The sequence below is a fragment of the Jaculus jaculus genome, chromosome 8, assembly GCF_020740685.1.
Source record: "Jaculus jaculus isolate mJacJac1 chromosome 8, mJacJac1.mat.Y.cur, whole genome shotgun sequence".
NCBI lineage: Eukaryota > Metazoa > Chordata > Mammalia > Rodentia > Dipodidae > Jaculus > Jaculus jaculus.
In genome coordinates, this window is record NC_059109.1 from 111,464,707 (window position 1) to 111,489,625 (window position 24,919).

A 24,919-nucleotide genomic window follows, 5' to 3' on the forward strand; every position below is an offset into this window, starting at 1 on the left:
CACCACGCCCGGCTGGCCTTGCTTTCTGTGTAATCTAGGCTGGGCTTCCAACTCCCAATCTTCCTGCCACAGCCTCTCACATGCTGAGAGGTTCCAGGCATGCCACCATGTACAGCTTCTCTCTTCTTCCTCCTCCTCCTTCTTCTCCTTCCTCCTGTTCCTCCTCCTTCTTCTTCTTCATCTTTTTCTCCTGTGGTTTTTCGAGGTAGGGTTTTACTCTAGCCCAGTCTGATCTGGAATTCACTATGTCATCTCAGGGTGGCCTCGAACTCATGGCAATCCTCCTGAGTGCTGTGATTAAAGGCATGTGCCTCCACACCCATCTTCCTTCTATTTTTTTTTTAAATATTTGCTTGTTTGCAAGAATAGGGATACAGAAAAAGAGAGTGAACAAAGAAAGAGAAAGAGCAAGCACATCAGGACTTCTGCCTTGTTGCCCCTGCAAACAAACTCCAGATGCATGTGCCACCTTGCGCATCTGGCTTTATGTGGGTACTGGGAGATTGAACCTGGGTCCTCAGGCTTTGCAGGCCAGTGTCTTAACTGTGGAGCTATCTTTCCAGCCTCCCTTCTACTTTTTTTTTTTTTTTAATGATGATGAGTATATTTTCATGAGTTTGGATAGCTAATGCAAAAACATGTTTCAAGGGCAGCCGAAGCTTTAAAAACAGGTGAGAAGGAAGAAACTTACTGTTTTTCTCTAAAACTCTCAAGTCTTACTTGCCTACAAATAAACTATACAGAAATTTTACTTGTTATCACCTTTTGAATCCTAAATTATCATATTGATGATACTGATTCAAAATGGCATTTTTTTAAATAAGTCCAATAGACTGGCCTTTTTTTATGAGAGAGAGAGAGAATTGGCACACGAGGGCCTCCAGCCACTGCAACTGAACTCCAGAAGCGTGTGCTGCCTTGTGCGTATGTGCGACCTTGTGCATGTGTGTCACCTTGTGCATCTGGCTTACGTGGGATCTGGAGAGTCAAACATGGGTCCTTAGGCTTCGTAGGCAAGCGCCTTAACTTAATGGTAGATTTTACATGTGAACCCATCAAAAATGAATTTAACATTATTGGTGCAAATAAGCAATTTCCTTTTAGTTGTTTTGAGGTAGGGCTCCACTCTGGCCCAGGTTGACCTGAATCTCACTTGGTAGCCTAGATTGGCCTCAAACTCATGATCATGATCATGGTGATCCTCCTATGCAGCCTGGTACTAAAGGCATGAAGCATCATGCCTGCCTTAAGTCATTTTTTTTTTTTCAAGGTAGGGTCTCACTATAGTTCAGGCTGACCTGGAATTCACTATACAGTCTCAGGGTGGCCTTGAACTCATGGTGATCCTCCTACCTCTGCCTCCTGAGTGCTGGGAATAAAGGCGTGTGTCACCACGCCCAGCTCATTTCTTTTTTAATAATATTTGTGTGTGTGACAGAGACAGAGAGATAAAGAAGGAGAAACAGAGAAAATGAATATGGATGTGCCAGGGCCTCCTGCTACACTGTTAACCACTTTGTACATCTGTCTGTATGTGGGTAGTGGGGAATTGAACCCAGGCTGTCAGGCTTTGTAAGCACTTGCTAACAACTGAGTCTCTCCAACCCCAAAACAAGTAATTTCTTTTTTTTTGTTTTTTGAAGTAGGGTCTCACTCTAGCTCAGGATGACCTGGAATTCACTATGTAGTCTCAGGGTGGCCTTGAACTCACTGTGATCCTCCTGCTTCTACCTCCCCAAGTGCTGGGATTAAAGGTGTGTGCCACCACACCTCATTTCTTAATATTTATCAACCTTTGACCTGCCTTTGTGCACCCATGATATTTCACGTCTGGGTTCACACACCAGAGGGATAGTTGAGCAGAGTTGGAAGTGATTAAACACCATGGCCCCTCTGAAGTGTCACCCAGCTCTAGTGGCCTCACGGTACAGGGACTCTCTGTCCTTGGTTGTCCGCGGAGGCAGGGAGATAGGTGCTTTCTCTGATGTCACCCACATTCTACCTGAATGTCATGACTACTCATCAGAAAGTACTAATAAAGGCCTTGAAAGTTTGGCCTAGGAGAAAAAAGTAAGTAGCCAGAATGGCATGCTTGGGAGTACGAGGTAGGTCTTCCTTAGCCTGTCCTTCCTCAAGATGGCACAGAAGCCTTTTCTGGGACACAAGGGGGGGGGCGGTGGCAGAAGCACTCAGAAAGGGGCAGGGCAGGATGCCTGGTGGTGGGGAGGGGCCAAACACAGAAAAACTTCAGCAAACATCTTTGCTGGTGTGCTACCAAGTGCTTGGTCCAAAAAAGTCATGAAGGCAGTGCCATGGGAGGCAGGGGACACTCCTGGAGAGTCAGGGAGCCGTGGGGTTGGTTGGCACGAGAGGTCGGAGCTGGACCACCAAAGCGAGGAGAAAGACAGGAGGGCCTGGGACAGTGGGGGATCGTCGCGAGCTCTGGGTGTGGTGAGTAACCGTCGCAGGTGGGTGAACATCGAGGTGGGACACGCGAAGGTGGGGTGCACAAAGGAGGAGGGGACTCCCTGGGCTGCACTGGAGAAGCCAGTCTGCTGTGCTGACGTGTGGTGGTCACGCCCAGGCCATTGCAGAAAGCCTGATGCCACACCATTGGACACTGTCACCACGGAGAGGGCTGAGTTAGGAGCTAGCTAGCTCCAGTTGCGGAGGTTGAGGGTCATAGCAGGTTGCTCCGGAAGACAGGCAGAAGTGGCCCAAGAAGGGCTTTAACATCAGCTTGCAAAGGAGAACGGAAACCAACTCGAGCTTCTGGCCGGGTTCCCACAGCTTTGACAAGGAGCCGTCGTACAGTGCCTGCACCCAGGGCAGCAAAAGCCGCTCTAGGCCAAGCATCAGCCTCTGCTGTGGGCTCGAGCGATGCCGTTAATCAGGGCACGTTCCAATGGCCAAGTGGCCCCCACGGTCTCTGGGTGGAACATAAAGTGGAGCTTCTGATGACCTCTGCCTACAAAACCCCTCTGACTGGAGATGGTGGAAGCTTCTGGGTGGGAATGGCTGAGGTGTAAGAGCTCTCCCAGGCAGGGCTGGGCAGAAAGGCACAAGACCATCATCTCACAGGGTTCGGACTGGGAAACAAAGCAGGCCCAGGGTCAAGAGGGGGACTCAGTGCAGAGCAGGACTTTCTTCCGGCGCACCGCAGGTAGGGGGAAGGAGGGGCAAGTGCCTAGCACAGTCCCCAAGCTCGGGAAATGAGTGAGGTTCGATAAGCAGGGCGGGACCGGCTGGACACAAGTGCATTAGAGCTAAAAGGGCCGAGAGCATCTCGGGAAAGTTCTGTGAAGAGGACTGGAAGGCTAAGAGCCACTGAGCACTTGCTAAGTGCTCCACACGGGCCATCTTTGCCTGATGTGCTTGATGTGAACCGCAGGAGGAGGGTGCTAGAGTTTGTGGATAAGGCTGCACAGAGAGACCGTGCGACTTCTCAGTCTCACAGCAAGCGTGACAGTGGGGGAGAGGACAGGTCAGCCATGGGGTGAGACAGGTGAGGCTCTGCCAGGGAGAGGAACAGGCTGGAAGGGGGCTGTGGTCGGAAGTCCAGGACCCAGGCAGCTGGAGGGGCCAGGCATTGGGCCTCGGGAACTACGCAGACAGGTCTGCCCTGGCTGTGAGGAGCCACTCTGAGAGAAAACCCTGAGGAACTGTAACCAATGTTACCCATTGCCAACTCAGGATTTGCAACCATGTGACGATATGGTGTCCTGCCAGAGAAAAGAGAAATGTGTCCGCAGAGGTTCCTCTCCAGCAAGAGCGGGGCTGCCTTCTTCTGCTTGAGTTCTCTGGCGCTGCTGCGAGGGGAGTGTAGTGAGGAGGCCCTGGTATTTGTAGCCGAGGACTTCCAGACCTCTGCAGCTTCCTTTGTTTATATTCCTAGTGGGGTGGGGAGCTCCGCTCGAGGCTGTGGGCCTCATACTCTGCTGGAGGGAGGCAGGTCACTGAGTAGGGAGGCCACTCAGCTTCCTTCTTTTCTTTCTAGCATGAGGCCAGGAAATCGGGCATTCTCCCAGCAGCCTCAGAGGAGTCTCCATCCTGTCCTCTGTCCCCCTCCTTCCCCATCTTCCTGGGACAGGAACAAGAGGCCTGCGTCTGGCCAGTGGGAAGGGAGGGCTGGCAGGCAGGGGTCTGCTGCAGCTCCTGTATCCTGAGAGGCATGGGGGGGGTGGCAGAGTGGGCAGAGAGCTTAGCTCAGGATCCTGCTGGGGAGGGAGCTGGCAAGAAGGGCCCAGGGACAGACGCATACAAACTCAAGAGATCCCCGTTGGCGACTTCCATAAAGGAAACCTTGCATTCTACACTACAGACCCAGCACGCTTGCCTGGGGTGGGAGGCTTCACTGACCCGACCCTTGATGGGACTGCCTGGGCTTCGGCACTGGGGTGCAACCACAGGCCAGTTCTCCCAGGCTGCTCTCCACGTCACAGTGGAAGTGCCCTTCAGGTGGCCTTCTTTTTTAAACCTGCATCTCCACCGCCCTGATAGGAAGTCATTTTTCCACTTTGCTAATGAGAAGGCAGTTCTACCTACACACACACACACACACACACCTCCCCCACCCACTACTCCCCCCCCACTCCTCTCTTTCCCTCGCCTGGATGAGTGACTGATTTCACCCAGCACCTCTCTGGGACTTCATTTCCTGTCTCCTCAGCTATACGCCTAGACTGATAGCTCATATGACAGAAAAGCTCCCCAACCTGCCACAGGATGCACAGTCCTGAACAGGGCTGCACACCAGGCCCAGCCGGCCTGGAGCCCACACTCTTTCTTGGGCCATGACCCGCCTGGTTCCCTTGGGGGTCCTCTTCCTGCCATAGTGATGTCAGCTGCCACCTGGGACGAAGGACCGGCAGGTGCCTGTCCTCTGCCTTGTCGGGATAGACCCCAAGAGAGTGGCTCAGCACCCAGTCCTTGGGCTGGTTTGTATTCTAGGCAGCTCATGGCCGTGGGCTCCCTTCCTCCCTCCTCCTCCTCCTCCTTCTCCTCTTCTACCAACTCCTTCTTGGAAGGGGCAGGGGGAGGTTGTGGTGGTAAACCATCCAGGAGCGGAAGCAGGCTGCTGCTGGGCTGCCCACAGCCTGAAGACCTCGCAGCCTTTGGGGAGGTACGCCCTCCCCATGGCTGGAAGCAGAGCAGAGGAGCTGTGAGGCCTGCTGTCCCCCAGGGCAGCCTTGCCTCTGTTCCTTCAGGCAGCAGTTCTCTGTCTGGCTCCGCCAGTTGCTATGGAAACAATTAGGGTAGGAATGGGAAAGGACAGGCACAGGAGTGGGCAGGATCCAGCAGCCAGCACCAGGGCCCAGGTCTCCAGTGCAGCAGCTTTTGGAGTGAGTAGGGAAAAGCTGCCTTTGCCCTTGGGGCAGGCCACGCGGGGCTGCATCACTGGGCTAGAGCCCCATGCCAGGTTCACAGAAGACCTCTCAAAAATCTTATCCGTTAAATGTATATACTGTGCTTATCAAACTGCCCAGTAAGCACTTCTCTTAATTCTCATACCCTTATATTAATGCTACTCTCACTGTGGGTAGAGAATCTTCTCTTTTCAGATGGCAGTGACCTTGGGACGACTCAGAAGGTATCATAGTGCTGGAAAGAAGTGACTGGAGTACTGAGTAATATCTCGATCACACCTTCCAAGGCTCAGGGTCTAATGTGGAAGAGGTGGTGGAAAGAATGTAAGAGCCAAAGGAAGGGCAGGACTCCTTACAACGTGCTCCCTCCAGACACAAAATGGCCTGGATATCCATGACCTCACAGTGCCTGACACTACCTACTCAAGACCATCATAAGAGGAGGAAAAGACCATGACATCAAAATAAAAGAGAGACTGACTGAGAGGGGGAGGAGATATGATGGAGAATGGAATTTCAAAGGGGAAAGTGGGGGGAGGGAGGTTATTACCATGGAATATTTTTTTTATAATCATGGAAGATGTTAATAAAAATTGAGGAGAAAAAGAAAAAATATTCTCATCTGTCTTCTGAGGCGGGATCCCATTCCATAGAGTTATGCCCAGCATCCACAAGCTTCTGTCCCTTGCACCTTAGACGCTGTCCAATGTGCCTGATGAGGTAGCCACAGCCTGGTGGCTCAAAGGCAGCCAAGCCTCTAGACTTGGTGAGTCAGCTGGTGTCAGCAGTTGCTCACATGCCTCAGGGACACTCTGAGAGGAAGACACTGCCTGATAAGTCTGCTCCGATGCCTGGCTCTGGTCAGCCGGGGCTCTGCGGTTGAGTGTACCTCCCCAGGTTGATGGATGCCACTTGAATTGATGCCACCTGGATAACCACCATGTCCTCTCTTATTCCCAGTCTGTCTCTGCAAGCCTTGCCTTGGGGTTCAGCTTGGTTTGCAGGCCTGCTGTCAGGGGCTGGCACAGCATGCTGGGGAGAGTGGCTGAAATTTTCAGTGGCTCACTTGAGTATCATTTCTCAGGACAGAGCCACGATCAAATGTGGTCAGTGTCACAGAGCCCAAACCACCTGCAGGTAGAGGGACTCTGATGAATTGTCCAAGCTAATGGTATAGTAGGGAATACTGAAGGGAGAGGGGGTCTTGCTGATCTCACTGGGCAGAACACAGCATGGACCAAGTTCAGCTGGTCACATTCTAATTCTAATCCCCATGGATCCACTTACCAAACCCATGTGGGTGTGCACAAGGAAGAAGCAACCCCTAAGGAGACCACATCACTAGCAGGTGTTATGGCCAAAAGGCAGGAGGAATACATGTCATGGAACACACGTTTCTATCCTCAGAGAGCCAAGCCCACAGGCACAAGAGTGGACAATCAGTCAGGGGGCAAGGCCTGAGTGGCCAGGAGGATGGTGCAGGGAGGATGGGTAGGATAACCACACAACCTGGGTAGGAAGAGAGAGATTGGCCTGGGCCTTGAAGGGCAGGACCAATAGGTTGTTGGCTTTTACATGAAACTTAACATTTAACAAAAGTTAAGCCAGGCATGGTAGTGCATGCCTTTAATCCCAGGAAGTACAGGTAGGAGGATCGCCTAGAGTTTGAGACCACCCTGAGACTACATACTGAACTCCAGATCAGCCTGGTCTAGAGTGAGACCCTACCTCAAACACAAAACAAAACAAAAGAGTTAACCAAGGGGCTAAACAGATGGCTCAGTAGTTAAGGCACTTGCCTGCAAAGCCTAACGATCCATGTAAAGCCAGATGCACTAAGTGGTGCATGCATCTGAAATTCACTGGAAGTGGCTAGAGGCCCTGGTATGCCAATTCTCTCTGTGTCTGTCTCTTTCTGTTTGCAAATAAATAAGTAAAAATATTTGGGGGGGCTGGAAGGATGACTTAGCAGTTAAGGTGCTTGCCTGCAAAGCCAAAGGATTAAGGTTCGATTCCCCAGGACCCACATAAGCCAGATGCATAAGGTGGCTCATAAATCCGGAGTTCACTTGCAGTGGCTGAAGGCCCTGGCATGCCCATTCTCTCTGCCTCTTTTTCTCTTTCTATCTCAAATAAAAAAAATTCATGGAAAATGTTAATAAAAATGAAAAAAAATAAATTAAAAAAAATTTTAAATATGTTTCTAAAAAGTTAACCAAGGGCTGGAGAGATGGCTTAGCGGTTAAGTGCTTGCCTATGAAGCCTAAGGACCCTAGTTCAAGGCTTGATTCCCCAGGACCCACATTAGCCAGATGCACAAGGGGGCACACGCATCTGGAGTTCGTTTACAGTGGCTGGAGGCCCTGGCACACCCATTGTCTCTGTCTCTCTGTCTCTCTGTCTCTTTCTCTTTCAAATAATAAATAAAATTTTTTTAAACAGTTAACCAAGCTGGTGTGGTGGCACACACATGTAACCTCAGCTCTTGAGAGGCTGAGGCAGGAGGATTGCAAGTTTTAGGCCAGCCCGAGCTTCATAAGAAACCCTGTCTCAATAAATAAATAAATAAATATTAAATAAAAGATTCAAAATTAAATCCAAACAGAGCTCTGCAGGCAGTACCACCACCCACACTGGCCTCTGGGGCCAGTGACTACCACAGGACTGGGCTGTCCTGTACTGCTAATGCTGGCCTATAGGTGGCCCCCACCTTTGGGCTCCGGGCCGCTGGAGTTAAAGTGCATCCTCTTCTGACACTCCGTGCAGCTCATGAGGAAGCGGGTCACAGCCTCTCTTGGGAGGAAGGCGTAGGTCTCCGCGATCTGCGGAAAAACAGTTTGCATGTCATGTGTGGCAAGTCCTGGGGGGGGGGGTGACCTGGCCGCTGAGTCCCCGTACTCAAGGGGCAGGAGTCATCTACTCTTTGCTGTGAAAATGAGCTGTTTTGTTTGAAAGAGTTGAATAAAGGTGATTAAAACCTGAGCAAATGAAGCATTTGAGCATGATCTAGTTTTTCACCTCTAAGAAGTTAACATTCTCAGAACATGTTATCACTTGTCACCAGAACGTGAGCTCACAAACATTGCTCTAGGGCAGGTGAACAGCTTCCCCTCTTATAGATGGATAAACCGAGGCCCACTTATAAATTCAGAGGCTCGAGATACAGGAACAGAGCTCAGGCTTCTATAAGCAGTTTCCAGTGCCAATAACAGGTCAAGGATCTTTACAAAGAAAACTGTGGAAGGCTATCATGGGGGCACCTGATTTTCCATCCTGTACAGTCTCTTGGAGCCCTTCATGTTCCTTGTGACTAAAGCCCAGAGAGGCGAGCTGACTCACCTGAAGGCACAGCTCCTGAGAAGCAGTGCTCCAGGTCATGCCACCTCACAGCTAGGGAGGAGACAGGCTGTGAGGGAGGGAAGACAGCAGTAGAGTGGAAAGAACACGAGAGGAGGAGTGAGGAGGTGGCTAGGGGCCAGAAGTCCATCCCTTCCTCCTTGCTCTGGGTTTTGGGAAACTCCCTGGTCCTGATTTGGCTGTCTGCAGGGGCCAAAGGGTTCCTTTGATCCCAGCATCTTTCAGCCATGGTGGCCTGGTAACCAGTTTTCTCTTGTGCTACCTAGAGACTGGGTCCTCCCACTCCTCTCCACTAAGGGGCAGCATCGCCCAAGCATTCCTGTCCTCGCTGCAGCCCAGCTGGGAAAGCCAGCCGAGGGCAGCAGGCCACTCTGGTCGGCAGGGGCCCTTTCTGACAGGTGGACAACATGTGGTCTGCTCCTATGGGGACAATGGGATGCGTGGATACCCTGCTGTACCTCTGATGGCTAGGGGAAGGAGAACATAGATGGCTGGGACACTCTAGGCTGCAGCCAGCCTTGAGGATCCACTTTATGTGAGGTCCTAGTTCAGCCTGCTTCCCACTACCCTCCTGGCAGAGTTTCGGGCCACTCGGGCTGCAAATGTGAGTTAATCCTGGTGACAAGGTTGTAACATCTCAGCTGATGTGATGCTCTCTCTAGCAGGCAGTCTCCTTGAAGAGTTATCTCCCTTCCTAATCCTGACCACATGGCTCTAGAGGTCAGGGACAAGGGCGAGTCCCAGCACCCCTGGCTGGAGTTATGAAGAAAAAGCCACAGGAGTGGGCATGGCTGGCCCACCTGGGATGTGAAGACTGACGGGTGGGATCTTCTCTGGGGGGGGAGGCAGACTCGGCCTAGAGCTCTCAGAACATGCCTAGTCTGAAGGTGGGCTGGGCGGATGATGACGGCTGCCTGAGGGCACGAGGGAAGAGTGTGTGCCAGGCAAAGCCAGGCCTGGGGCTGAATGGCCAACAGATGACACCCCGTACTCCCTGGGACATGACTCCCTGGGTCGAGCCTCATAGAAGCCGGCTTGATGTAGGGTGAAGGACTGCAGTCATTCAGGAGGAGGGTGAGCGGCATGGCGGCACAGTCTGACCCGAAGCTTGCTCACCCCCTGCGCCGGGCAGAGACACACTTTTGAAAGGGTTCATGGAGGGCTCCTGGCTTGGCTGCTCTGCTGAGGGCTGGGCAGATGATGGGCGTCTCTCTCTTGCCATCTGGCCTGCAGAGAGCATAGGAAGGAGTTCTTCTCCAGGGTGGGGTGGTGGCGACAAGATCTCTGGGGCTTGGTGTGGTCCCCAGCAGTGGGCCAGGGCTGGTGATGTGCCAGTGGGGAGGTGGGGGGCGGGTGGAGGCATTCAGGGCATGCATTTTATGGCTCTGAGTCCTACAGAAGGGTGGAAGAGGTGAGAAGTTCTTGGAGCTGTCAGGGGGCGAAGTGGAGAGTGGAGAGAGGGCCCTGTGCCGCACAGCTGGAATGCCTGTAGCCTGGCTGCTAGCTCCCTGTGGTGTGAGCTTTGTGCTCTCGCAGAGACCTGTGTGGAGGCGAACATGCCCTCACCGACCTTCCACAGCATCTTCTGCTCGCCCTTCGGCTGGTCCAGGACCAGAAATGGGGCCTCTATTTCTATTTGAGTGCACGGATGCCTTAGGCGACAGGACCACAAAATGGAGTGAAACCAAAAGGGCAGTCCTCAGAAGATGCTCTCATCGACAGGATGACGGTTCCAGAGCTGCAGACCCTGTTCTAGAAATAGACTCCAGTGCACAAAGCAGATAAAGATGGAGCAGTCTATTTCAGGTGGGGAGGCTCTAGGACCCTGTTCCCCAGTCAGCCTTCCTCCGTGCCAGGGCTGCCTGCTGCCTGGACTCTGAGGCCCGTGTAAATTTCTTTTTCTGTTTTTCTTAGTGGTAAAAAGAGAGAGAGAGAGAGAGAGAGAGAGAGAGAGAGAGAGAGAGAGAGAGAGAATGAGATTTCACTGGCAGGGAGAGTGGGAGCTATTTGCAGAGTCGCTGACTTGCAAGGCCCTGTTTTCACTCCCCAACTCAGAGGCCGACAAAGACAGATGAGGCCAATGGGGGGGATTTACACCACTTTACAAGATCCTCCTTCTGCCCTGTGGTGGATTAGCACGCGGTAGGCCTGGAGCAGCTGCTGACCACATCTGGCCCAAACTCCAAAGTGGCCTGGAGAGCCAGATCTGGGCTCTGGGAGCTAATATGGCCTCCAGCACCCCTGAAGAAAAAGAAGGAGGAGGAGGAGGAAAGAGGGTTCCAACCCAGATGGACAGAGATCAGAAAAGCAAGAAAGCCCCTTTGGAAAAGGACAAGTTTGCTATGGCGGCCCAGGGAACTTCGTGGAGCCACCGGAAACCTGCCCCAGGCTTGTGAGGAGACCCCTGGGATCCTTGGAACCTCGGGTCATCCTGCATGAGAGGTAGGATTTCTTGTTTAAAACAATACTTTTCCTGCATTATCTGATGTAAATGGCCATCTGCCTCTGGCTCAAGCACCCTCGGGCTTTAAAAGCTCATTGCCTGCCCTGTCTCTGACCCATGGCAGGACAGTGGAAGGAAAGTTCTTTCCACGGGTGAAGAATGGCCCTGCTTTGGTGCCTTGGACAAGGCTACTCACCTCCCTACTGCTTCCTCAACCCCTGACAGACGCCCAGGCGTGCACGAATCCAGAAAGCACCAGTGCTCTACAGACTGAGAGGCAGACCCAGCGTTCGGCGTTGGCAGAACACGTGGGACAGATCCAGAAGCTGCTCATGGAAGGGCCTGATGAAACCCCCAAGGTTCTAGGCTGTGCCCCTCTGCAGCCGTCAACATGGACTTTTCTTGGGGGCTCTTTCTACAGGTAGGGTACAGTGGGGGCTGTGTGTGCTGAGCAGTGCTGAGCTGGGTGGAGGGATATGGAAGCAGATGAAAAGAGGGGACAAAAGCATCCAGGCACTACTCCTACCCCCCCCCAAAAGGAAAAGGGTGGCATGAGAAGGGTGACAGATGGGGAAGAGGAGGGGAAAGTGGAGGAGGCACATAGGGAAGGGGGAGTGCCGGTCTCTCAGCCTCACACCCACTGCAGGAGGGCCCTGGCCTGTTCTGCTCAGCCTTGGCCCTGCTGCTGAAATTCCAGCTCTGTGTGTAGCCCAGCTGGCTCCATGCCAGTCATGTGCCAGCTCCAGGCTGGGTATCGGGAAGTGGGGCACACGGCGGGCATATGGACAAGAAGCCAGGAAGTGCAGAGCAAAGGGATGGATGTCCACTTGGCCCAGGGATTTAAGGGCTGGCAGGACCAGCCCAATTTAGCCTGGGCCTATTCACTGCAGAGGCTGCAGACCCTGCTGAGAAATGCCTGTGGGTGCTTGGTGCTGGGTCCCAAGAGACCAGGGAAATCACCAGGCCAAGCCAGCTGAGCCCATTTGCCTGGCAACTTGCTAGTTGGCCGCGGGAGGCTTGGGGAACGTCAGGATGGATGCGGGTCAGCTGCCTGGCTTACACCAGCCGAGTGACCTCAGGCAGGCTGTGGCTCTGTGAGCCTTCATCTCCTCATCTTAAAACAGGAAGCACCTGCTTCATGTCCACAGCTTTCACCCAGGCGCGTCTCAGTGAGGTGGGCACAGCAAGTGCTGGGTCTAGAGCCCGGCACATGCTGAATGCCCAGCACCATGGTAGGCTCGATGCTCAGCCAGCAAGCTGGGTCTTGTCAATCCCAAGGGGCCCCTGCTGCTCCTAGCCTGGCAGCCCTCCCTTCTATTGCCTCGGGTGGAAATACCCTCACACTCGCTGCTCCCTTCTGCAACCACACACATGCTGAGCAGCAGGTGGGGTGGGCAGACCTCTCTGAGGCCCCCCAGCATGGGGTCCCCATCCGATAGACCCAGTCAGGGCAAAGGCCATCATCTGGGGACAAGGACACCCAGATTGCTTTGAATCAGGCCTCATGGTGACATCATACTTATACAGGTCACCTCTGCTACAGCCTATACACAGAGCTTGCGGGGGTGGGAGTGTTCATATCCACCTTAGTTGAGGTCTGTTTCTTTAACGGGGGAAATAGGACCACAGTGCCCTGAGGCTTGGCTGAGAATAAAGTACCTGGTTTGTGGGCTCAGAGCTGGGCATGAGCCACAGAGACAAACTCAGATGAAAAGCCGATGGGAATGGGAGGGGGTGGGAGGGAGGGATGGTGGGAAGACCCCACACAGCAAGCCCTTCCTGCAGGGCGGGATTGGGGCCTCTGCTCTGCCCACAGTCCCCTTGTCTTCCACCTCCCCCACGTGTGACATTTCTCTCTCTAGACTGCCATGTCTAATCTTCCATCCATCCAAAGCTCTCCAGGTCCCGGGGTTCATTTCTATCACTGCTGGTCTTGGGGAGACCTGTCTGCTTTTGTATGCCTTGATTTGCCCCCAGCCTCCCCAACCCAAATCTAACTGTGACCCTCTGGGAGGTCGGGGGTAAGAGGGTAGAGAGCAGCAGGTCCTCGGACCCCACAGCCCCTGGGGAACTCACAGTGCTGACTGCACAGGGCTGTGGGGACCTGGCTAAGCTCACACAGAGGAAGCAGCTAGCACAGGCTGGCATGCGGTCCATGCCATGCTGTGGAAGCACTGGCTCTTGCTGTTCCTATTATCTGCAATCCCCCCCCCCTCCCCAGCAGGCTGTAAGGGGTTGGGGGACGAATGAAACAGAAACTGGGAAGAGGAGGGCTTCCTCCCAGCCCTGCCCTTCTCCTTCCCTCCCTCTCCCTCCCTTCAACCTGCTTCTCCTTTGTGCTGTGACCGCAGAGCCCGCCCCTCACCCCGTGAGCCATCTCTGGCTGCCATGCCCTTGCCCCGTGCCCCCCTGGATCCCCAAAGGCCGCTTCATCACGCCTCAGCTCCCCGCCCCGCCTCCCGCCCAACATGTGCGGAGCCCGTGGCCTCCTGCCAAGGCCCGGGGCTGCCAGCGGAGGCAGAGACAGAAATCTCACCGCTCGGTAGGTTTTCTTCTGCCCAGCGTGCTTGGGGGCTTTGCCTGGCTCTGCGGAGCTCTCCACATGCATCGAGTAGATGATGTCAAAGAAATCTTCCACCACAGCAACCCGCTTCAGAGAGATGCCCTCGGGCTCCGACAGGCCATCTGCCCCCTGTGACAGGGTGGACAAGCTATGTTAGTGTCAGGGCTGATGGCGGGTGAGAGCTGGGCCCTGGGGCCAGGCCACAGGTCGGGGGCAGGGACTGTGCTGCTCCCTGGCCCAGCAAGGCCTCCAGTGGCCCATCTGGGGGCTGGGGAGGGGAGGGAGCTTGCAGGGGGTCCAGGGAAAGGGTATCCAGAGTCAGGGTAGCTGCTGCCACTAAATACACCAGCAACAATAGGCAGAGAACCACGACAACGCAAGTACAAATTAGAAAACCAAGAGGCTCCATGTTCACAATTCCAGACAGATTGTGCCAGACTCTTAGGGAGCGCTCGAATCACATGCTGTGCCAAGACCATCCTGGAAGTCTCTGGGGAGGGGGGAGTGCTAAATAGATGCAGCCCCATCAGGAGCTCGCCAATTAGCAGTAACCTTTCACTATGGGCCTGGGCTAGGGTCCCAGGAGACTGGCTCCCATCACCTGGGTGGCTCCTGCCTCCACCCAGCCTCTCTGAAAAGCTTTTCGCCACTGCCCACCCTCCCCACTCAAGCAGCTGAGCGCCAGCCACAGCACCAGGGCTCTTTGTGTGGGGAGATACGCAGAAAAACAGCAGTGGGGCCGTGTGGAGGTGGCAGGGCTGCGAATGGGGCAGTCATGGGCCCCTGAGCCTCTTATCAAGCTGGCATGAATGCTGTCAGCTGGCCTGACAAGGTGTGCCAGGATGGAGACTGGGTCTTTCGGAGCAAACAGCTGCAGCTGTGCCCTCCCCACTGAGAAGGAGGAGGAGGAAGAGGAGGGAGTCTGCAGGGGAAACTCCAGGGCATGAGCCTGGGTGAAGTCATTGCTCCGTGAATGCAGTTTCTGGTCCACAGGGCTCAAGTACACATGGACCCAGGGACACCAGGCCCTCAGCCATCATCTCCCTACCAGGACACTGAGGGGACTCTACGGGTCTTCAGAGATCGAGAGTTAAGCAGAAAGCAAGGTGATTGGGAAAATGAGGCACTTTTGTTTGTTTGTTTTGTTTGGTTTTCTGTAAAACTACCAAAAGACACAACTCCAAAAGAATCCTTCTTCTGAGGAACCCATCCAAAGACAGCACCTCTATGAAGGTACAGGATTCATTTGCTGACTCACACTAAGACAGATGCTGAGCACATAGTAGGCACGTGATAAACCACGGCTTAGCAAGGAGTTAGTTAAAGCAGAACAGGGTGGTTCAGATGTAGTCAGTCCCATTAGGTAATGTGTGACCCTCAGCAGTTATCTTGGTTCTCTAAGTCTCAGGCCCTTCATATGCAAAATGGGGATAAAGTACCCCTTTGTCCATGAGGAATAGATGAGCTTTGGTTGCAGCACTTTGTACCAAGCCTGTCACACAGAGATGCCTCCGCGAATGCTGCTCCTGAGGCTGTGCTTTGTGGTTGGCCACACTTCTCCAGGTGGGATGCAGACGCACAACACAGCTCCAGGAGGTCGTGAGCCAGAGTCAGGGCCTGCCTGGGGGAAGGCGTCTGAGGACTGCCACAGATGGCTTAGACCTTCAGACTTGGGAGTCCTTGGTGGCAGGCATGCGCTGGTTTTATCTCGTGTCTTTCTAGACATGCAGTGGTAGGTAAGCAGGAACATCTCTTTTCCACTGGCCTGCTTGAGGACAGAGATCAGTTGGGTGTCTGTGGTGCAGGCTACCGAACCCCACAATTCCTGGGCATCATGCCTGCATGGTGACCCTGGGCTGGGGCCTGACCAGCCCTGTATAGGCCCTCTTGCTTGTCAGTACCCACTGCACTGGTGACTGGATTCTCAGATAACAGGCCTCTGTGTGAGCACATGCATATTCTCGTGTGTGTGTGTGTGTGTGTGTGTGTGTGTGTGTGTGTGTACACGCATACAAGAAAGTTGGCTGCTGGCCTGGCATCCTTGCTTTGAGACCATGAGCAAACCTCTCAATTTCCCTGAGCTTCACTTATGAATGAGCTGTGAAATTCCGTGGCTTTTCAGATTTAAACTCTCTCGGGAGTTACTTTTACCTCATTCTCAGGAGCATCCCAACCCTCTCTGGTCTTGAGCCATGTTTAAGGGCCCACCAATGGCCAGCTTGTTTGTTAGCTGATCAGGCATTTGAAGGATATTCAAACATGCCATGACAGAGTTGAAACACTATGAATATTATTACTGGTTATACTTTAAATTTTTTTATTTATCCATTCATTTGAGAGGGGGGAGAGAGAGGCAAATAGAAAGAATGGGTGCACCAGGGCCTTCAGCCACTGCAAACGAACTCCAGATGCACGCACCGCTTTGTGCATCTGGCTTACGTGGGTAATGGGGAATCGAACCTGGATCCCCAGGCATCACAGTCAAGTGCCTTAATCACTAAGCCATCCCTCCAGCCCATAATATACTTTTTTTTGAAGCACGGTTTCTTGTAGCCTAGGCTGGCCTCAAACTTGCCAAGGCTGGCTTTAAACTCCTGATTCTTCTGTCGCCACAGATCAAGCTGGGATTATAGGCATGTACCACCATGCCCATCTCAAGTATAATATACTTCGTTTTATGAAATTTTATTTATTTCATGAGGTGGGGGAGGGAGTTGAGCCACTCTCTTGCCTCTGCAAATAAATACAAGACCCAGGCATGACTTTGTGTCTGGCTTTCCATGGGTGCTGGGGAATTGATAGCAGGCATTACAAGCAAGCAACTTTTACCATAGAGCCATATAACTCGCTTTAAAAAATATATTTTTGGGCTGGTGAGATGGCTTGGTGGTTAAGCACTTGCCTGTGACCCCAGTTCGAAGCTCAATTCCCCAGGAACCACGTTAGCCACATGCACAAGGGGGTGCATGCATCTGGAGTTCATTTGCAGTGGCTGGAGACCCTGGTGTGCCCATTCTCTCTCTATGTATATCTGCCTCTTTCTCTCTCTGTCTGTTGCTCTAAAATAAATAAAAATAAACAAAAAATTAAAAAAATATATATTTTATTTATTTGACGGGGGTGCTCTAGCCACTATACACAATCTCCAGATGCATGCACCCCCTTGTGCATCTGGGTTATGTGGGTACTGGGGAATAGGACTTGGGACCTTAGGTTTTACAAAGACCTTCTCTCCAGCCGAATGTAATCTGCACTTTTTTTTGTCTTGTTTTTGATTTTTTTTTTTTTTTTTTTGTTTTTGTTTTTCGAGATAGGGTCTCACACTAGTCCAGGCTGACCTGGAATTCACTATGTCGTCTCAGGGTGACCTTGAACTCACAGCAACCCTCCTACCTCTGCCTCCTGAGTGCTGGGATTAAAGGTGTGCGCCACCACAACTGGCTGATTTGTTTTTTTGAGGTAGGGTTTCACTCTAGGCCAGGCTGACCTGGAATTCACTATGTAGTCTCAGGGTAGCCTCAAACTTGTGATGATCCTCCTACCTCTGCCTCCCAAGTGCTGGGATTAAAGGCGTGTGCCACCACGCCTGGCCTCCATATAATCCACTTGTAAGTAGACTTTCACACTGGCAAAAACAAATGAATCTTAACAATGACTACAACTGGATTTCTACTTCCCAATCTGGGCATGGTTATAAAGGTGTGTGTAGTTTATTTTAAAAAGTCACTAAACAGAACACTCCCAACCTGTGTCCTCTTCTGTATGTCTTATTTATACTTTAATTGATTTATTGATTTTAGTTTTTCGAGGTAGGGTCTCACTCTAGCCCAGGCTGATCTGGAATTCACTCTGTAGTCTCAGGGTAGCCTTGAACTCATGACCTCTGCCTCTCAAGTGCTGGGATTAAAGGTGTGAGCTGCCATACCTGGCTAAACTTTAATTAAAAAAAAAAAAGCCTGTTAATTTCTTGGAAGGTCTAAAGGGATAAATTCTACATTTTGAGTATCTGAACCCAGAGGAACACTGGATGCTGAAAGGCAGCTCAACCTCCCTGCTTAGGCAACACAGATCCTTCTGGAAAAGGAAGATACAACTCGGTGGGAAGGAACGAGGAAATCAATGCCATTGAAAAGACCGTATGTTAGAGAGATGAGATAGAAAGTACCCTCTCATCAGCTCAGGGACCTGAGGCAGGTAGGTCACTTTGACTTTTTCATGTCTCAAAATGGTTTTCTCACCTGAAAAACAAGACCTAAAAAGACCTAAGTGGATGATCCAAAGATCAAGTAAGAGTATGTGTGAGGCACCTGGCACATCAGCACAGCTTTGGTAAAAGTTGGAGTCTTCCCTCGGGTACACCTAGTTGAATTTGGGCATGTTGTCTTTAGGAATCTGCTCTTACTTCCTGCCCTTCTGACCCACGCAGTTATGAAATAGGACCCTGGAGTAGGTAATCCCCACCGTCAGAAGGGGTGTGTAGTCTTATTTAATTCTTAAATAATTATGCTAAGGCTGTCCACAAATGTGGAATAAGCTTTCCTAAACTCAAAATATACTTGATGGACCCAGATAAAACAGTGATACATACTTCCTAGTCCTTGACCCATCTCTGTCCCAGAATCCCAACTCCACGCTTAGGCACAGTTGGGTAAGCAGTGGCTTTGCACCTGACCCAACATGACCATAAAACCATCCCTGTAGGGCTGGAGAGATGCATTAGCCGTCAAGGCGCTTGTCTGCAAAGCCTAAGGACCCAGGTTTGATTCCCCAGTGCCCACATAAGCCAGATGCACAAGGTGGCACATGCATCTGGAGTTTGCAGTGGCTGAAGGCCCTGGTGCATCCATTCTCATTCTCATTTCCTCCCTCCCTCCCCCCCCCCCCCGTACATAAACAAACAATTCCTGCAAACCTTCAGGGAAGTAGTAGTTAGCAGTAGCTCCCTCTTTAAAAATGGATTGCTTAGCCAGACACGGTGGTATACACCTGTAATTCCAGCACTTGGGAGGGTGAAACAGAAGGATTACCATGAGTTTGAGGCTAAGGCTGACCTGGGCTACATAGTGAGTTCTAGGCCAGCCTGGGAAATAGAAAAACCTTGTGTCTTAGGATGCTAAGGTAGGAGGACTGCTGTGAGTTTGAGGCCAGCCTGAGACTAATTCCAGGTCAGCCTGGGCTAGTGCAAGACACTACCTTGGGAAAAAAAAATGATTAGGTCCTGCCATCCTCAGAGTGGAATGCAGGAAAGAAGAGGATGTGTAGTAATGAGCTAGATCCCACACAGTTTGCAGAGACATGCTGTGGAAGACACTGCACCTGCAAGATCCTAAGGGAAGAAAACCAGGATGCTTGTGTGCTCTTCAGTGAGGAATCTGGGAAGATGGTAAAAAAGGGACCTGAGAGCAGTCACGTGTCGTGGTCATCTCTTCCATGCCCTGCATCCACAGAAGTCATGATCTTTATTATTTTTTTATTTATTAGAGAGAAAGAGGAAGATAGAGACAATGGACACACCAGGGCCTCCAGCCATTGCAAACTAACTCCAGATGTATGTGCCACCTTGTGCCTCTGGCTTACATGGGTCCTAGGGAATTGAACCTGGGTCCTTAGGCTTCACAGGCAAGCGCCTTAACGGCTAAGCCATCTCTCCAGCCCGTAATGATCTTTTTGCTAAATACAGCAGGAGAGGCATGCTCTCCCTAGCTGAGAATGCACACGGGGTTATGAGGAGAGAGCTGCTTATGAAGGGAGCAGAGGGCACCCTCCCTATAGCCTTAAGAACCTTGTCCTTCCCCTCTGTCCTAGAGATTAAACCTTATATATGCTAGGCAAGTGATCTGCCACTGAGTTGTGTGTCTAGTCCTCCTCATATCCTTAGGATGTCCCTGCCAACCCACTTCTGCCTGGTGCCTGAACTAGCTTCACCTAATCCATTGCTCTAAACAAGCTGAGCTCTGGGACTGACAAAGGAAGTTCGTTTGACTTATACAATTGGAGTGGGGAGGGCCTTGGAGTCTCCTAACTATCCCAGCTTCCCAGTAATGCTAAGCAGGAATAGCTCTGTAGCATTCTATGGGAAAAGCCATGAGAAACACCCCATCACTTGTGCAGGATAGGCCTCTGGGGTCTTCCTCTGTGGAGAACATTGCCATGGTAACGTGCTCTTCCTTTAGAACCATCCAAAACAGCCAACCAAAACCAGGCCAACAAATCCAGACATGGCAATAGTTTTGAAGATTTATAGAGCAACCAACTTTGCTGAGCATTGCCAGCACCCTTAAATCCGGCCTGTTTGAGTTCTAATCTAAAAGTGGGGTTGCAAATCACCAAATGCCAACCTTACATGTTGCTGACATTTCAAAATATTTAGAACACTGGCCCTAGAAAGTGTGGGCCCTTGACGAGCAGTGTTGGTTGTGTATGGGAAGGTGTTTAAAACGTGTATTTTCAGGTTTTAGCCTAACAAATCTGGTGCTCTCGGGGTCTTAACAGACCCCCCCCCAAGATGGTTCTGATGTAAGAGATGTTGAGAACCTCTGATTAGATTGAGGCAGGGAGGTAACCAGTAAGGAACTGACACTGGCTCATTAAACATGGCCGAGCTCTGTGCTTCCTGGCCTAATATATTAATATTTTCATCTTCAGTGAAGGCTACTTTTCCTAATTGTGGGAACAACAGACAGTCTTACTGGGCAACATTAGCATAAATACATGACATCAACCCAGAGACTTACGTGGATTATAGATGAAAGGAAGGGCAGGAGTCTCCAGCATGGATTTTTTACTTCTGCCTGGCAAACTTAATTAGGAAGGTCACCCATTGACAAGCGTTTTCTGGCTCCCTCAGTTTCCTCAAATGCTTCGAATGCTCATCACAAGGAGACTAATATGTCCAGAGCTACGGTCCAGTGAGGGGGACTAGCCTGTCTTAGCAGGCCACTAGGTTCCTGCTGGGTGAACTCATGAGCCATCCTTGAGAGGTGAGCTCCTCTGATGGAATCCTGTCTCCCCACAGAATCCAATTAAACGGACCCCTGCCCTTGATGGCAAGTGCAGTGCAATTGCTAATGGATGGCAGTTCTGTCACGAGCACTGGAAGTTTGAAGTCGCTTGCTGGTAATAAGTTACGTACTTATCAAGGTGGGAATACCGTTTCAGGCCGCAGGGCACCGTTTAGTACAATACCATCACTATAATAGGGGAGTATGCCTGCAGCCACAAGGAGGCCATGGTTGAGAGGATGTCGCTAAATAGTGGGGCCATTTCTCAAGTGGGTTCCTCCTATGAGAGAGGAAGGGACCACGGAGAAAGTCCTTAGAATATGTCCTTTTGGTGCATTACAGGTCCAAGTCTTATGAGGCATGAAAATCAACGAGATTGCTGCTGGAGGTCGGTGTCAGCCAGCAACAGACCTCTGGCTTCCACTTGCGTGGGAGTCCAGGACTTTCGGGGGGTTGGCTGCACAAATGTGAGGATGTGCTCTGTCCCATCCATGGCAGCCAGCAGCGGAGCTGAGGCGCCACTAAAAGCCATTGAGCAGGCTTCTGGGCCAGCTCCTCCCAAAATCTAAATGGGACCCTTCAACCTGCTCCCTAAACCCTGCTTTAATAATCTCAGCTAAAGCTGGGTGTGGTGGTGCACGCCTTTAATCCCAGCTCTCTGGGAGGCAGAGGTAGGAGGATCGCTTTGAGATCAAGGCCACCCTGAGAGCACATAGTGAATTCCAGGTCAGCCTGAGCCAGAGTGAGACCCTACCTGGGGGGCGGGGGGGAGACCAAAATCTTAGCCAGATTTCATATTTTGGAAGTATAGGGGAAGGAGGATCCTGCAAAATCTTATTCCAAACCTGTGTGGGGCTAAAGGAGGACCGTGGGGGAAGAGGAGTCAGCCCCCTGCAAAAGAGCTCTCGGAGGATACGAAAGAGGTGGAGAGGAAATTTAAAGTTACATGAAACAGAGAAGGAAAAGAAAAGCAGAATGAAGAACGGCACCCAAACCTCCTCCTGGAAGCCTCTTCACAGCCCCCAAAGATAAACTGGGAATGATGTGTAAGGGTTTCCAGATAACTGAGGAGGGCACTGCTCATATGGGACAATGACAGTGTTTTCATTTCTATTGGCTGTGACTCAAAATAAGGTTCTAACTTGTTATGCCCCCCCCCAGTTGCACTGACCCAGGGTGGGGCAGAGACACCACAAATAAATAAATAAACACACACACAAATACATAAACAAGGCGGCGAGGGCTCCTGCCTGCTCTCCACCCCTGTGCTCAATCTCCAACTGTTAGTGCGGAGTAAGGCCACCGCAGAGTCGCACCTGCCATCTGGAACCGCCTCACATATCCCAAGACCTCCTTTCTGCTTCGCCGAACCTCCATCTTCTTTTTAAATCACGATGAGGACCGAAATGCACACCACGCTCCCCCACCTCATCCCAGAAAGGTGCCTGGGATCGGGCCCCAAACAACAGTGAGAGATGCCATAGCCTAAGAGTAGCTCCCAGCAGCTCTTCTTTTCCTTTCCTTCCTTCCTTTCTTTCTTTTTTGGTCCCTCTTTCTTTTCTCCTTTCTTTCAATTCTACCTCTGGGAGGGGGGCGGAGTGTGCGGACAGAATATTGGAGGAGAAGAGAGAAACCGGTGCACTGGGCCACAGGGGCTGGGGAAACGCCAACCCTGGTGACAAGGACAGGGATGGACAGTCCTTTGCCAGACAGGACAGGGTGCCTGGCTGTTCTAATTGGGTGCTCATCTCAGACAAGGGCTGGTGGTGTGGGTCGGGTTTGGGGGTGGTGGGGGGTGGGGGGGAAACGCTTGCCTGGACTCCAGATACCTCGTGTGTGAAGCGGCACCGTGTGCACAATGGCTTTCGTCACCTCACAGAGGGGCTGTGGGAACCCGAGTGGAGCACGGAAACATGCCCGCGCTCGCGAGACACCCACAGATGACCGCCGTCCGCCACCACCGCGGCGGAGGGGCGCTCGCCCCGGGACTCTGGCGGAGCCGGCTCCCAAGAGAGCCATGGCTCAGGACCGGGACTCCCGGAGCCGACCGCGCCGCAGGAAGCGGGCTTTGGCGGAAGAGGGCGGTTCCGGCCCGCGTGCGCTAACGAGCAGGACGGGGCGGGGGGGCAGGTGCGGACCCCACCTTGGGCCGGGGCGGGAGGGGAGGGGAGGGGAGGGGAGGGGAGGGGGGGGAGGGCCCGGCCCGCGCGCTAATGACTGTTGACAGCGCGCGCTGGGGCTGGCCGGGGCCGCGCGCGCCTCTGACAGCTGCTCGGGCGGGGCGGGGCGGGGCGGGGGGCGGGGCGAGGCTGCACGCGCTTCCCACGGCGCACGCGCGTGCGCCAAGGCGGGGGACGGGGGCGGGGAGGCCCGCGCGTGCGTGCGTGCGTGCGTGCGTGCGCGTGCCGGCCCGGGTTCGGAAGGGCCTGCTGGAGCGGCTCGCGCGGCTCCTCGCGGGCAGGCAGGTAATGAGAGTAACCATGGCAACCCACCAGAGGAAGTGTATTCTGCAGGAGACGTTAATCCCCTCTCCCCGGAGCTGGGACAGGCTGACTTTCCATTCTCACACAGTAATTAGATACCAGCTGTCAGTGCAGGGGGGTCGGCTCCGCGGCTGCAGCCCCGTTAGGGGGGGGCGCGCACAAAGGGGGTGTGTGTAAGGGGGGGGGGACGCGGGGAGGAGGCCGTTAAAGACACAGGGACGCTTTGCTGCAATGGGCCGCGGCCAGCCCCCTCCCACCCGCCGCACCCCTCGTCTCCCGCTCTGATCTTCCCGGCGCGCGCCCGCGCTCACCTGGAGACCCCGCCCACGCGCGGCCCCGCCCACTCCATGCGCACCTGCTGCGCGCGCGCGCGCGCCCTCCTAGGCCTCCCCCTCCCTCTCCCGCCCCGCCTCCCCGCTCTCCTGGCACACCTGCCCTGCTCTGCCCAGCTCAGCCTTCCACCCCGACGCTGCCCACCTGTCCTTTGTGCGGGGCGGTTACCATTCGATCTTGCCAGCTCTCCTTTAGGGAGCGCCCGCTATGTGCCAGGCTCTGTGCCAAGCCTGATCTCGTGTAATCCTCACAGACCCTCCACGGTAGGTGCCTCTGGGCTCCCGGCCTAAGGCTCAGCAGGGTGTGGCCATTTGCCCAGGGTCACACAGACTTGAACCCGCATCCCGAGGGGGCCTGTTTAACCCCCAGGGGAGCTACAAATGCCTCTCCTTCGCGTCCGTAGCCGGGTACCAACCACCTGGAGCCGATCTATCACTCTGGGGGACAAATCACACTGGTGGCTTGGCGTTGCGGTGCACCTACTGTGTGCTAGGCATTCACTGCCTCATTTCACGTTCCCACCAGTCCTACGGAGTTTACTACCCCCATATTACAGATGAGTGAAGAGAAGCAAGGGGCTCATGCTGGCCTCCCAACCTAGCCTGCCCAACCCCGGGGTCCATGCCCATCTCTGCTAAGGAACCTCCGGATTCGACGTGATTGCGATCCAGCCTAGTCTTTTCCTCCCTGTGACTGTTCAGCTCACCTATGTCCTGTCCCCAGCATCATTAAAAGCCACCACTCTTAGTCATACCTGGCAAACCTCAGATACTTCTTAGGCCTTAAATTGTCCCATCCCTAATTTTTGTCCAGCTTCCCAGAAACCCTTGTTTTCAGTGCAGACAGCCACTTCAACATCATTTTCTCTCTGTCAACTTCTCCATTTTCGAAATAGGAAAACCAGGACAAACCAAGACAAGAAACTGGCCCACAGAGTGGTGGACTGGTGGAGACTGTGGAGCAGAGTTCAGTCCCCTCAGTCCTGGTTGTGCCCACAGTCCCCCCACAGCACAATTGAGGGGGATTTGTGCCAAGGAGGGGCAGGAAGTGTAGAGAAGCAGAGCTAGTGGCGGCGGGTGTCTGGGGCAGAAGGACGCTATCTGATCCTGTCCCTACTGCCCCAGCCATGACCTCTCTCTCTCTCTTTCTCTCTCTCCCCCTCCCTCCCTCTCTTCTCTCTCTCCTCCCTCATGGACAGGGCAGCCAGCACCCTGGGCTGCAGCAGAGAACCCAGTGTTCTCCAACTGGGCTACAGTCCAGTTGGGGGGAACTGGGTCCTGGGCCTTAGGGCCAGGGGGTACCCCTCGGGCAGCCCCACCCTGCCACAGGGCCTCTGCTCGGTTGCCTTCAACCTCACCGTTTCCTGCCTCCTC

General features: G+C 53.0%; 1 protein-coding gene across 2 annotated transcripts in view; it reads right to left on the bottom strand.

Annotated features, from left to right (window-relative positions):
* The window catches only part of Nol4l (nucleolar protein 4 like), a 143,865-nt gene that overhangs the window by 71,878 nt on the left and 47,068 nt on the right, over window positions 1–24,919 (bottom strand). For both annotated transcript variants that reach the window (XM_004668080.2, XR_006638502.1), the window contains exons 2-3: window positions 13,703–13,858; window positions 8,077–8,188 (exon numbers count right to left, since the gene is read on the bottom strand). In XM_004668080.2, the coding sequence (XP_004668137.1) occupies window positions 8,077–8,188; window positions 13,703–13,858 (268 nt within the window). The remainder of the gene's footprint in view (window positions 1–8,076; window positions 8,189–13,702; window positions 13,859–24,919) is intronic.